Below are 13154 nucleotides of genomic sequence, written 5' to 3' on the forward strand. Positions count from 1 at the left end.
TTATTCATAAAATCCCATAAAACTGGGATGGGAAGATTTGTGGAAAAGATGGCACTAAAAGTTAAACAATGGTCATACAAAAAACTGTGTGGCCATTCAGATGATTTCTGGGCCTTGAAGTGAACATTTATTTCATGTTCAAAAACGAAGGAAAAACTCTGAAAGGCCAGAACTCATGCTAATACCTGAAGGAGAAGCTAAATCCAGAGTCAGGGCTGGAGAATTTGTCCTAAGGCATATTAGTATGGCTGCATGAGCAGAGATACAGTATGGAAGTGGAGAATTAATTTCTCCTACGACAGCTATATTTTGTAATGTTGCTTGTGCAAAAACCCAGTGGAAAATAGACGAGGTGGCCAGTGGAGTCAAAAGTCATTTTCACTTGGAATAAATGAGTCTATGAGTGAAGTCCTAGGCCCCTATATGTCAGAAGTAATGATCCCACAGAATTCACTTGGACTACATTGTACTTAAAGTTTTAAGTACCTAGTGCCCAGCTGAGGCAACCACGATTGACCTCTGTATCAGGGGCAGTGTAAGTGCCAGATACTTCATCTGTGTGTGTGTGTTTAGTGTGAAAGCAGCTTTTGTTTTACAATTGCTGCTCATGCCATTGCTTGTGGGGACTGGTTTTCATTAACATACTTAAGTTTTTGTGATTTAACACTATTGCATGATCTGAGTGTTTCAAAATGTCTTGAGCAGGCCCTATCCAGAAGTTTGCCACGTGTCTCAGTGCCCTTTCCCAGGGCAGGAGTCATTTCACACTGCTGGCATGACATGATTTCCTCCAGCAGCACAGCAGGAACAAATCCTCAATGGTTTCAGAGGCTGTGAAAATCTGCATGGTTTAGTAATCCCCTTCTTCATCCACAGAAATGAAGGGTCTCCATCTTTTTCTTCCACAAGGTTAACTGCAGTTATGCTGGGGCAGGGTATTTTAAATTTATACTATTTGGTTTTGGAGTTGGAGGCCTGTAAATGCTACTGTAAGGCTTCTGATGTTCAAACATTATTTCATGTTGGTATTTTATTTGAAGGCCCAACCATGGCCAAGGAAAGGAAACTTCTGTACTTTTATTTTTGTGTTACATCTTCCAGCTGGAATATTTTCAAACACAATAGAATTGAACATGAGATTTGGAGAGGGCAAGAGAGGAGAAAAGGGAGTCAGCTAGAAGAGGTGATGACTCCAGTGGGGTACTTAGCAGTTTAGTTCTCTGGGGACTGAAAAACACTTTCAACCAGTGTGATGTTGCAACAGCCCAAAAGAGGAGAGAAAAATCCACGTCTGATCTAGACCAACCAGAAACTAAAAACAAGGGACACTTTGAATTCTTAGACTCTCACCACAACTGAAAACTGTGTTCAGGCCAAGGAACTGGAAAATCAGTTTCTTGGGTTAGAGAAATGCTTCCCTGAAGAGTCAGAAGCAGCTTTCCATTTTAATTGGTACAGAAACGATTGTGTTCTGAAGCAGTGATCCTAACATTTGAACCGCTGCAAAGGTTTGCAGTCAGGGCTACAAAGAGTTTAGTGAAATGCTACAGTACAACAAATTTTTCTGTGACATTTTCTTGCCATTTGGCTCGGTTAGTCTATCATTTGTCACAAAATGGAAAAATAAGATCTGTCTTCATAATGTACCAAAAAGAAATCTGACGGCAAACACAAGTCAGGAAGAGGCATAGGGACAGGAGCTGAGTGGTGTAACCCTAGATCAAGAGATGGTTTTGAGAAATCATATACTGGGGACCTCAGAATCCCCTGACCAGGAGTAATTGAATGTGGTAATTGTTAAGGAGAGCTTTGAGAAGAAATCTTGAGTAAAAATTACGTACAGTGTGCTTGTTTTAAGAGGGAAGTGTAGTAAATTTCAGGACAAATTTTTAAGTGGCAATAGCACAGGCACGGCCTATGCTGTAGGCAAAATAAATTTTCTGAACTAAATGACTTCTCTCAGTCGGCCAGGCTAAGTGTTTGTTTTTGGGGTGAAATACGTATTTCCTTCATTGCGCTTGTACAAGGATAGCTGAAGCCTGAGAGCAGGACTCTGGGGATCTGGTTGTAATGGCTGGTAATAACACCTGCCCTTTATGGGATGAGGGGTGAAGTCGTGCAAATTTGCATTGCAGAATAAGGGATGAGATCAGAACGCCTTTCTTAGATGTGTCAGAGACATGGGAGATGTACTTAGTTTAGCAAGAATCAAGAAAAATAGGATTTTTCTGTTAGTCTTGCACTTTTAAAGCTGATGTATCATTACTAGTCTATTTACTGTGGAAGACTTTAGGCTAAATAAAGTCACAGAGAACTGCCCTGCAGCCTTCTGGATTAAAATGATAAATGTGTCAAGCATTATATTATTTTGTGCATAAATTTTAGAACAATATTTTCTTTAAAGTTACTCAGTAAATATGCTTGACTCAGGTAAAAGTAGCATGACTCCTACAGCCTGTATTTTACCAATCTTCAAACTTCTCTTTTGCATAAGAGCACCACTGCACTTTGATAACAACACATGACAAAAGATAACAAAATCAAGGGAGTTTGAAGATGCTAGGCAGTCTGTTCTTGTAGCACTGTGATTTTTTTCTTGCTCATGCAGAAATGCAGTCAAGTAACAGATCATTTTTTTCAGGATTAAAATAATGTATGTGGAAAATGAAGGAAGAACATAATATAATTCTGTTTAAGTTTTATAGGTGCTGTGGTCATAAGATAGTTCCAGAAATGAATTCATCAGTTCTATCCTTTCTTTTTCTAATGTTCTTTGTTCATCTGATGGCCATTGGAAAGCACAACTCGCTGTGCTAGTTCATAAGGACAAGGTGGTATGTTGGGAGTGTTCTGTAACAGGGATGGGGAACTTCACAGGGATGAGCCAGAGCTTTTATATGTTCCTCCAATACACATTGAAGTATTTTTCTGGATAATGAGCACTAGTACCTTGCATGCATATGATTCTTGAGTGCAAATATGCTTGCAAGCTCCAGCTCACATGAAATTCTCATCTGAAATTTGTTGCCTGTTTCAAGGAGCTTAGGGCAAGTTCTGTTCACCTGTGGGGTTTTTGCTCAGTATTGAGGTCTGAGTAGTGTTCCTTGCTTTGGCTAAATGAAATACATTTTAGAAGGCAGCTGCCTAATGCAAGAATATTTCCATCTGGGATGACTAACATGTGCCCAATGTACGTCCAGTCTCACATCCCACTCTGCAAACAAGATCCACTGATGAATTAATTATCTTCTTGCTTCAAAGGGCAGTCAAAAGATGAAAGTAAAAAACTGGACAGATTTCAAAAAATGACATTATATGAAAAATAGGTCATTCAGCCAGATTGCAAATCACAGCTTTTCAAAAATGCGGATTGTCAGGCAGTCCTATCTCAAAAAATATGGCTTCTCTTGCTTGTTGCATATTTTGCTAGTGATGGAAAGAACATATTCATAAAGGAAAGACAGTGTTTTAACTCCTACTTAGGATAATGCCAACAGTATTCAACTTGTTTGGTTCAGGCTTATGCCAATATGAATACAATGCATTTGTCCTTGTTCAGTTTGTAGTTCTTTTGTAACAGTAGCAGCAAAGTTATTTTGAACAGTTGTAAATATAAAACTTATATAGTGGTTTCTGGTATTTCATAGTTGCAAATATGGACTCTGCTTTTTGTGAAGACACTTGATTTTATTGAAAGTGTCATATCCATGGCTGATGATATAAAACCCCATATAACAACCCACTGGCTTCTCATATATCACTGACTCAGTCAATAAAATATATAATTGTGATGCTAATGAAATTGGGATTTTAAAGCCGTGTCTTTAACAAAGGGATTGTTTGTACCTACCCAGAATTAAAACCAGAGCTATCGGTCTAATTCAGTATAGCTGTCAATTCTAAAAACAATACACAGAAGTTGCAACTTCTTAGCTTCAGAGGCACAGGTCTGAGGAGGTGTCAATCCTACACTGAAGAAGAATGCACAACATGCTGCCTGCTGTTTAACGTATTGGCAGATCAGAGACCATGACTGCATCCCCCCAAAAATCAGCTATTTAGTAATCTATTTGAGCAGTACCAGTGCTGACTCCCTAAAACTGGCAATCCAAAAAAGGCAATACAGTATTCATCTCAAGAATTGAAACCCTAAGCCAATGTCATGTGTAGTCCTCTCAGATGCAATTATTTATTCTAGTATTCAAGTTTGTCTTGAATGTGCCTGGTATGTTTTTATGTGCTGTAAAAATAAATACAGTGGTTTAAAAGCCCTGGAAAGTCCAAGTAGGTATTAAATAGTCCAGCACTGCAGAAATGCAGCTTCTGATTTTCTGAGATCATCTGTGCTCTCTGTGAATATCTGATCCAATTCGGCACATCTGGACATTTCTTCTGCAGCTGCCAGGGAGCTGGCCATGTATTCACAGAGCTTTCCTCTGTACCACCTATTGCAAGTGGTTGTGGTGTCCAAGGCAAAGACCAGGCATAGAGCAGGCTCATTGGAGCTAGTAGTTGGATAACATCTGAAAATTAGTATTTACACCCAGATGAAAAAAAACCCAGGTTTGTAGGGAGAGGTCATACTCTTATTAGGGCAACTTCTATAGTTGGGAAAAACAGACAAGCTTTTAGACAGACAGGACCACTTCTGGTCTGGAACAGAAGCAGAAGTGTTCAAGCTAAGAGACCAAAATGAAAACAATTGCTCTACTTTTCCTTTGTCAAGCACTGTTCAGATTGGCCACCTCCTAGATCCTGGAGAGTCATCAAGCTCTGAGTTATGAAGAAAACATTTTTAATCCAGTTATCTCAGTCTGTATTAATCCCACATATGGCTCCACCAGCTTCAGCAGACAAACATCATTATCCAAGCATTTAATGATCATTTCCATTGAGGATTTGTTTATTTATAGAAGGCAGGGTGGCCTTAGTGGGCAGGACTCTAGGCTGAAACTCTGAAGCCCACTCTGTGTTCCCTAAGCTGCGTGGTGTGCAGTGAGTGGGTCTGTCTGTCAGCTTCTGTGTGGTAAATAGACATACCCAAACTGGCCTCCTTGCAAAGTCCTTTTATATCCACAAAGGAGAAGTGTTGCATGGCAGTTACACACTTCTTCATTACTAGCTCTTTTTCATGTGGTTCCTTTAATAGACATTTGAGTTCTGATAGTGTTACACCCTGTTCTCTTCTGAGCAGGGCGCAACACTACTGCTGGTGCTGGTAGCATCTCTGTTTGCCAAATGTGACGAAAAGACTCCTACTACTGTGATGTGAGCAGCTAGAAAGCTGTTTCTCTAAGCTTCCTAATATTAGATATGCTCTGAAAAGGGAAAGGCTATGTATGTTCAGGAAATACACAAGTTTCTTCATCTGGAAAATTATTGCAATCTGAGTGGGCACATGTGGAAATGAATAACCATGTAGATGTTCACAGATTCTCCAGTAAATGTACAGTAAATGCTATCTTTGCCACCTTTAAATAAAACACAGGAAAATGAATGCTGAAGCACTTCCCATTATTCTTAATGTATATGTATGCGCAGTCAAATGACAAATGTATAACAAAAACAAATGTATGTACTATGAACAAGTGTGAGGATGCATACATTGGTATTAAATAGTATGCTATATATATATATATATATATATATATATATATATATATATATCTAATGTCATATAAACATTTAGGTTGCAAAGCCAAGCAACATTAGGTAGTCCAGAATGCAGATTTCTTGAGCATTCTTGATCAGCCCTCTTCAATATGTAGGATGATATAATTTTAATTGCATGATAACATTTGGGGGCTTTTTTCCTTAACATATTCTTGCTTCAGCCAGTCAATAAGGGAGCAGTTTTTTAACATTTCTGCTTTTTATCTTCTTCTGTTGAGTGCTCTGGCCTCAGATCTCATATTAGTGCACATGATCAAAGTATTACACTGAACACAGAAAAAACATTAATCCACTTTCAAGGTTTAGTTTTGCTGTTGCTTCCTCAACAGCATCATAATATGCCACAAATCCTGATGAACATGTCTCTGCAAAACATCTATGCAGGGTGAGAATTCTATTTATTTTTTTTTAACAATATTATTGCCATCTTGCATAAGCACTTAAGCACAGGGGAAGAAAGGACAAAAATGTCAGAATGACAACTTTCACTGAAAGCTGGAAAAGGGAGCTGTGGGAGCCTTTGCATGTGTAGAATTTCCCTAAGACTTTCTCCACTCAAAGCACGGTGCCAGTTGACTTCAGCTTTCAGCACTTCTGCATTTCAGGCCCCAGGTGTCTCTTGCTGAGCACCCAGAAAATGAAGCCAACCACTCAAGAGGGAGGAAATTCCAGAATTATGTCATCATGCCTACATGTGGGGAGGGGAAAGGAGCTAATCGTGCCCAGACAATCCAAATTCTGGCATTTGCTAAGATTTTAGCATTTGACTCACAACCCTATCATTCTTTTAGCTGAGTTTCTCTGTGTATGTGTATACATTTCTCTGTAAATAAATAAGGACATCTAAACTGTGACTAATCTCTATAAACTCTTGCACTGCTTTCTCAGTAAAACTATTTTGATGTTTGTGCCCTTGGAAAAAGGCATGATGTGTTTTAATAACCTTTACTTGCTTCCATTTATCCCTACACTGCACTAGAAGCAGGAAAGGACTATATACAAACAAATATTTGATGCCCAAAATTAGAGGGATCAAGGACTTCTAGAAACAGGGATAACTTTGCTTCACTTCAACCTGAAAACCTGATACTAAATCTCAAGTTCTAAATTTGCTACATGATCCCTATCCATTACCAAATTGCAAGCGAAGCATTAAAAAGCATTGCAAAAAGCCTTAAAAATCCCAAATACTTCAGTTGAATATTGGTGTAGTTTTTGTTTGCTGCCTGAAAATTTTCTCAAACCCTTCACCTTCTGAAACTTCCCTGCACAAGCTGTCAGGTTAGAAACAGGATAAAAATGGAAGCAAAATCCATATTTAAACAGCTAGTTCCAAAAGTTGGTGCTTTAGGGAATGAAAACCTTTAATGCAAGACTCACAAAACTTTTGTAGGAGCTGGTTTTATTAGTATCTACCATAATTCTGTCTGTGTGTATATATCTGTACAGCATTGTGATCCTATCTGTGTGTGCATGGTTCTTGAGGCTGGCAGAGTATTCACTCCCTGCTGCACCAGGCACTCACACTTCTCTCCTGTTCTTTGAAGCTGGGAGTGCCTTTCTTCCATGCATCCCCATCTCCCCTAGCACCACAGACCAATGGCACAAGGACCTTTTTTACCCCTCCTGTGCGTGTACAGCAGGAGAGCTCTCCTCACCAGCTCTCTGCTGACTGTGCTGGATGCTATCTGTCTTTCAGCCAGTGGACAGAGCAATGTATTTACCCTGCCAAACTGAACCACCCTGGCTTACTCTCTAAAAGTTTGTCCTTAGTCCTTCTGTGTAGGGTATCTGGGGAAAAGTAGGCACCAAAGGGAGGCATTGTGAGTACCCTACCTTCTTTTCCACCTCAGGTTCCATGGTCTGACAAATCCCTGATAAGGGAATGGCATTCATTAGTATGAATTTAAATTCATACTAATGAATTTAGTTTAAATTCTGGAAATGCCTCTTTATCCATGCTGGATTCGTCCTCCCTTTCCAGCTTGGGAAGCACATGGCTATCCCTCCTCCCTGGTGGCTGGGGAGATGAGTTTTTCCTTTTTCCCCACTGCAGTCACTAGCAGTAAGGGGAGTGATGGCAGATTTTATGCCAAGATTTCCTCATTTTACCAACAGGGAAAAGCACATCTGTCCATGCTGAGACGCCTCCTTACAGCATGTGCCTGAGACATGATCTCCAGCCAAGAGACTGCAGAATCACAGAATCAGAGAATATTCTGAGTCTGGAAGGGACCCACAAAGATCATGGAGTCCAACTCTTAAGTTAATGGCCCATATGGCAGCTAGCAACGTGTCCCCTCTGGGCTTCTGGAGAAGTCCTAGGGTAGGCAGTGTGGTGGGAGTAGTATGGTGCCTATTACGTTATTGAAAACAAAATACAGCTGCATGTTCCTGTTGCTTGAATGCAACCTGTCAGCACCAGCATCTCACAAGAAGCCAGGACTCATTACAGCCAGCCGTCACAGCAGAAGGTGCCAGTAACCAGCCAGCTGGAGAAGGATGATATGTTTTCCCCATTAACATGGCAGGTTAGAGCAGGAAGTGTGCCTGGAGAAACACCATGACATGAGGAACTGTATGGCGACAGGAGGTTGTTCAGAAAGCCCCAGAGGAACTGCAGTGTTCTCCTGATGGCTGAATGCCCCAGGGCATGGACAACATGTGGTCTCTTGTGCCCTGGACCAATACAGGGCACCAGTGATGCTTGCTATGCCTTGGTGGTATGTCAAGCTCCAAAATAACTGCAAAATAATTCCTCCATAGCCCATGGATTTACTCATCCTAATTGTTAAATACTTTTAGGAACAGCTCTATTTTCATTCCTCATAGTTCACAAAATCTAGAAAGATGTGTGTCTTTATCCTCTCAAGAATGTGAGTGGGTTGGGTGCCAGCCCTGGGCACAGGAAAAATGGATCACATTGCTGTAACAAGCTGCTAACAAGTAATGAGGGCTAGGTAGACTCTGAGGCATTTTGGTGCATCACTGTCTTTTCAGCTCTGCTTGTATTATGTTCTGGTCTGGACAATCAGAACTGTTGTAACTCAGAGAAACATCAAGGAATGAATGGTTTGCCCTCCTGAATAAAATGAGAACATGTGAGTGTGGGGAGAGAGGGGGAGGGAAAGATGCATTTGCATAGGTCAGGAAAGGTCATTAAAACATCTGGCAGTAGTAACTGACATGTGTCAAATTTTAGTGTTCATTAAATTTGTATTAATGCAAGAATGGTTCCTAAGCTCCAAATGCCACTTTTGGTTGCTATATTCCCCCAGCTGATGGTGATGACTTTTCAGAACTGTGCCATGCTTGTTTCCTTGCTAGTGGCATCTGACCTGAGGTCAGTTTTCTGTTTAACCTATTCCTGTAGGTCAAAAGACAAATTAATCTGGTGAGAATTGAATTGAAAATGAGGTATCTGGATAGCAGGTGTCCCAGCTGTGGAATAGCTGCCAGGCTGAAAGGTATTTGTATCTGTCCTCATGCCATCCAAGGAGTCATATCCGAGGTCAGGGAGATATTCAGTTGACATGTGAGAGGGGAAGTTACAGGGAGCAGAAGTGGCAGGTGCCCTGTGCGAGCAGATTATCTTGCAGTCAGGGGGGAAATGTCTAAGAGTGTCACTCTGAGCATAAATGTACATGTTCCATGTATTGGGCACTTTGCCTTACCATTTTATAATTGTAAAGAAGTCAGACAATTTCCAGGCCCCTTAAGGAGGAGAATCTAACAAATCTTTTTCTTCCTTTTTTTCTTTTTTTTAGAGGATGAAGATGATGAAGAGATGGTGGAGCCAAAAACACAGGATGACTTAGAGACAGAAAATCAAGACCAGAAGCAGGAAGTGAAAGAAGGTACTTTAAAAATGAAAAGGATTATTTTGGATGTTTAAAGGATAAGATTCTGCCAGTAGCTACTCTCATAAGTAGTTTTCACTATTGAGAACACTGAAATTGAACAATCACCAGTTTTAATGATTCAAAACCATATGAGTAGCATGAAAGCAGAAAATTGTATCCCAGAGACCCAGCTGGTAGGCCTGAGAAGATCGTGAAAGGCATGAGGCTTGAGCTGTTTAGCAGAATGTCCTGCATGTCCTTATAATTTGAAAATGAAGTAGGGATTCTTGGATCCTAGTACTGGTATAATTTGTCCTCTGGCTCAAGTGTCCTGCTTATGTGAAAGATTTAAAATGGGAATGCCAGGCATTCCAGCAGTTCTATAAAGTTTGTTGGTCTTTAGAGACTTTTGGAGCCCATAACTGCCTGCCTGCTAGAGAGGAACAAAGCTAAACCTAGTGGTAGTCAGGAATCTTCCAGCAGAAAATGATTTCACTTGAAAAATGTCTTCTGTCAAAATCAAAACATTTTGTGGGAACTGCCTCAAGGAACTTAAAAAACCCCTCTGAAGCCAGTCTGGTCCAGCCCTTCTGTCCATTACTCTGTATTGAGGTGCTCTGCACTGTTACAAGAGACAAAAATTCAGGTTACTACTTGCTTCTGGTGCAGACAAGGGACACTTGTTTAAGTCATGCATGTCAGCACTGATGTGGTAGATATGCTTGATGCCTCTTCTCCTTTCCTTGGACCTGTCTTAGCTTTCAAATTAGAAGAATGGTGTGAAATTTGGTCTTCCTCATCTAGAAATGTACTAGGGTATTGGCTATGCTGGTGTGTCAATGCCTTCCACGGTCAATGGTCATTCCTGTGTTGAGTAGGGAAAAAGAACTGAAATAGCAGCAGCTGTAGGGTAGAAGGAAATGGGTTTCTTCTCCAGCATTTCTTAATTTTGTATTGCCAGGACTGCTCAAAATTCTGTTTAGCCTCTTGAAAGGTAGTTTATTTCTTCAGGTAGGGCCTAAATTATTTCTTGCTATGGTGATCATTACCAGGATAGTTCTGTGAGCTTGGTTTTTCCCAAGATAATCTCACTAGGGGAAAAATATGGAGCCATTTTACATGGAAGCCCATGAAATCTTCAACCGGGAATACAGCAGCCAATGCTTATTTCTCATCCAGGGAGACTGGTATCTTTTCATCAGTATCCAAAAAAGACTAATCTGGTACACTAGTACCCACATTTACTATCCTCACCCACTGAAGTGCCAGCCGTACTATTTTGATTATAAATTGATTTTTCTTCCCTCTTTAGAGCATCACAGAAATCACCGCTGCCACAAATCCTGTAGTGTTCATTGCTTGTTTAGGTTCTTGTGGAAATGTGGAGAGATAAAAGTCCTTCTGCTCCTCATCATTCTGCTCCTTCCACTGGCCCCAGCCACTGATGCCATGGGCAGAGGGGACCAGTGCAGATAGCAGGAACAGGAGTCAGGCAAGTCTGCAAAGGCAGCACTGAGGACATGAGCAAGAAATGTGGCAACATAGAAAAACTTCATTCTTCATGGAAATTACTCTTCTTTTCAAAACTCACATATGGGCTTTTGCAGTCACTGGATCTAACACAGTATCCCTTTCTGTTGATGGCAACAGAAAGCCATAAAAACCTCTACTACTGCACTGTCCTGGGTTTCTGACTGTCCCTGTAATATTCAACTTAGAGCTTATCCCACACCCATTTATTCCCACAGAAAATTGATGCGAATGTTTACACATGGGGAGAGAGCACAAACTCCTGCAAGAAGAGAAGAAGAAAAAAATCAAACTAGAACCATGAACTGATTTGTTTTACTTTTTTAATGGGCTTTCAAGTTAGCCTTTTATGTACTTTGCTCACCAGCCACCAGTGCCGACATCTTTTATTTCTTTGCAGTGCTTTAGTCAGAGGGCAGTGCTCCCCTTCCCTGCCCAGCAGACCCCCAGGAGCAGTAGATCATCTGGGCTGCTTTAGCACTGGTCTCAGGCACACCAGCTGCAGGCTGGAAAAGCAAGGCACAGCTCGTTTCAGCTGAACTGACTTTGTAAGGTGCTAACATCTGACGGGGTTCAAGGAAGAAGAAAACATGCTCATTGCCTGATAGAAAGTGAACTTGACCTGTAGTATGTGTTATGATAGATAAAATAGAGGAGTGCTGCTGACAGGCATTAACTGCTGTGAATCAGATGAAGCCATTGTCCACAAACTGACAAGGAATGGAGGCCCATTTTTTAGTGTTTGGTGTCATTCTCTCCCACTTGGCTTTAGCCCTTTTGCCTACAAAATCCCATTTTCCTCTCTGTTGTAATCACCCTTCTCATGTTCTGAGCAACATTCAGAGTTTTAAGCCATCGTTTGTGTTTCATGGAAGTGATTAAAACCATGTTACAAGTCAAACAGGAGTTTAGAAGAACATTTCCTGTCGGTGCTGCACTCTGTGTGCCTACTCAGAATTAATAGCTTTTCTGCAAATTAGCACATAATGGGTTAAAAGCATGTTTATGTTGGCATTAAGTACTCTGGCTTCTTTTTCTCTGCAAGGCAAGACAATATTTTGCAAACTTTTTAAAGAATCTCTAATAGACATTATAGTGGCGCCATTCACACTGCTATATAGTAGTTAAGGCTGTGTCAGCACTTCCATTATGAATCCTGTTTTTCAGGGATTTATAACCCAGCCGTAAAAATTTGCTCTGGGCTGAAATTTGGTTTCAGCTCAGGGAGCACATTTTTTAACAGATTAAAAAAATCAGCATGGCCTTTTTGAGTTACAGGAGTGTTAAGAAAAAATCCATGGGAGAGAGAAGTGCAAGGAGAGAAAGGCAGAGCATTTTTTCATGAATATAACTCAAAAATTGGTCAGGATAAAAAATAAAGTTTGGATGTAGTCTGTTCAGTCTCCCTTTCTCCAAGCCAACAGGACAAGGGTGCTCTATTTTTATAATGGTATTTTAAGAGGAAACGGGATTTTTTTTTCTATGTGGTTTATAGGTAGTTCAGCTTAATTTTTCAGACATTTATTGCATGCTTAATTTCCTCATCTTCCCCCCGCACACCCCAGAGCTGCCCTATGGGGTTTGATGGGATTATTCAGCAGCCAGGGGTGTTTGCAGGGTCTGACCATGGTTCTGGACATGTCCCAGCATCACTGTCTGGCATGGCACCTCTTGCAGAGCTTCACTGCCATGGAGGCGTGAAGGGCAGAGGAACAGCTCGAGCCCCCCAGAGTGGAGTGGGAGATGAAGAACTGACTCGTTGACCTCTTGAAGTGCATGAAGCCTTGGGACCACCTTGTGTTCCTTCTGTGGGGCTGCCTGTTGCCATCCATGTCTCTGGTGCCTGTTCTCCCCATGGTTTTTGGAAGAACCGAGTGTGGGATACCTGATGGTGAACTGGGCTGGGCTCTGCCTGTTCCCAGCCTCTCCTGAACACATAAACAAGAGACTGATTCCAAACTGTTGCATCAAGTGGGATGGGGTTTTCCACCACCAGAGAGCTCTGGAGCTCCACCTAAGGCTCCTCTTTGTGTCAGTAGAAACCACAAGAACAACGGGACGGGCTTGGTCTTAAAAGTGGGCCTCAACCTGCATTTATCTGAAGCCATG

At 41.1% G+C, this 13154-nt stretch overlaps 1 protein-coding gene across 4 annotated transcripts in view; it reads left to right on the top strand.

Moving 5' to 3' along the window:
• Positions 1-13154, top strand: part of DYNC1I1 (dynein cytoplasmic 1 intermediate chain 1) — a 186439-nt gene that overhangs the window by 93689 nt on the left and 79596 nt on the right. For all 4 annotated transcript variants that reach the window (XM_058825604.1, XM_058825619.1, XM_058825626.1 and 1 more), the window contains exon 7: positions 9441-9530. In XM_058825604.1, coding sequence (XP_058681587.1) covers positions 9441-9530 — 90 coding nt within the window. The remainder of the gene's footprint in view (positions 1-9440; positions 9531-13154) is intronic.

This window comes from Ammospiza caudacuta, chromosome 1 (genome assembly GCF_027887145.1).
Source record: "Ammospiza caudacuta isolate bAmmCau1 chromosome 1, bAmmCau1.pri, whole genome shotgun sequence".
Lineage (NCBI taxonomy): Eukaryota > Metazoa > Chordata > Aves > Passeriformes > Passerellidae > Ammospiza > Ammospiza caudacuta.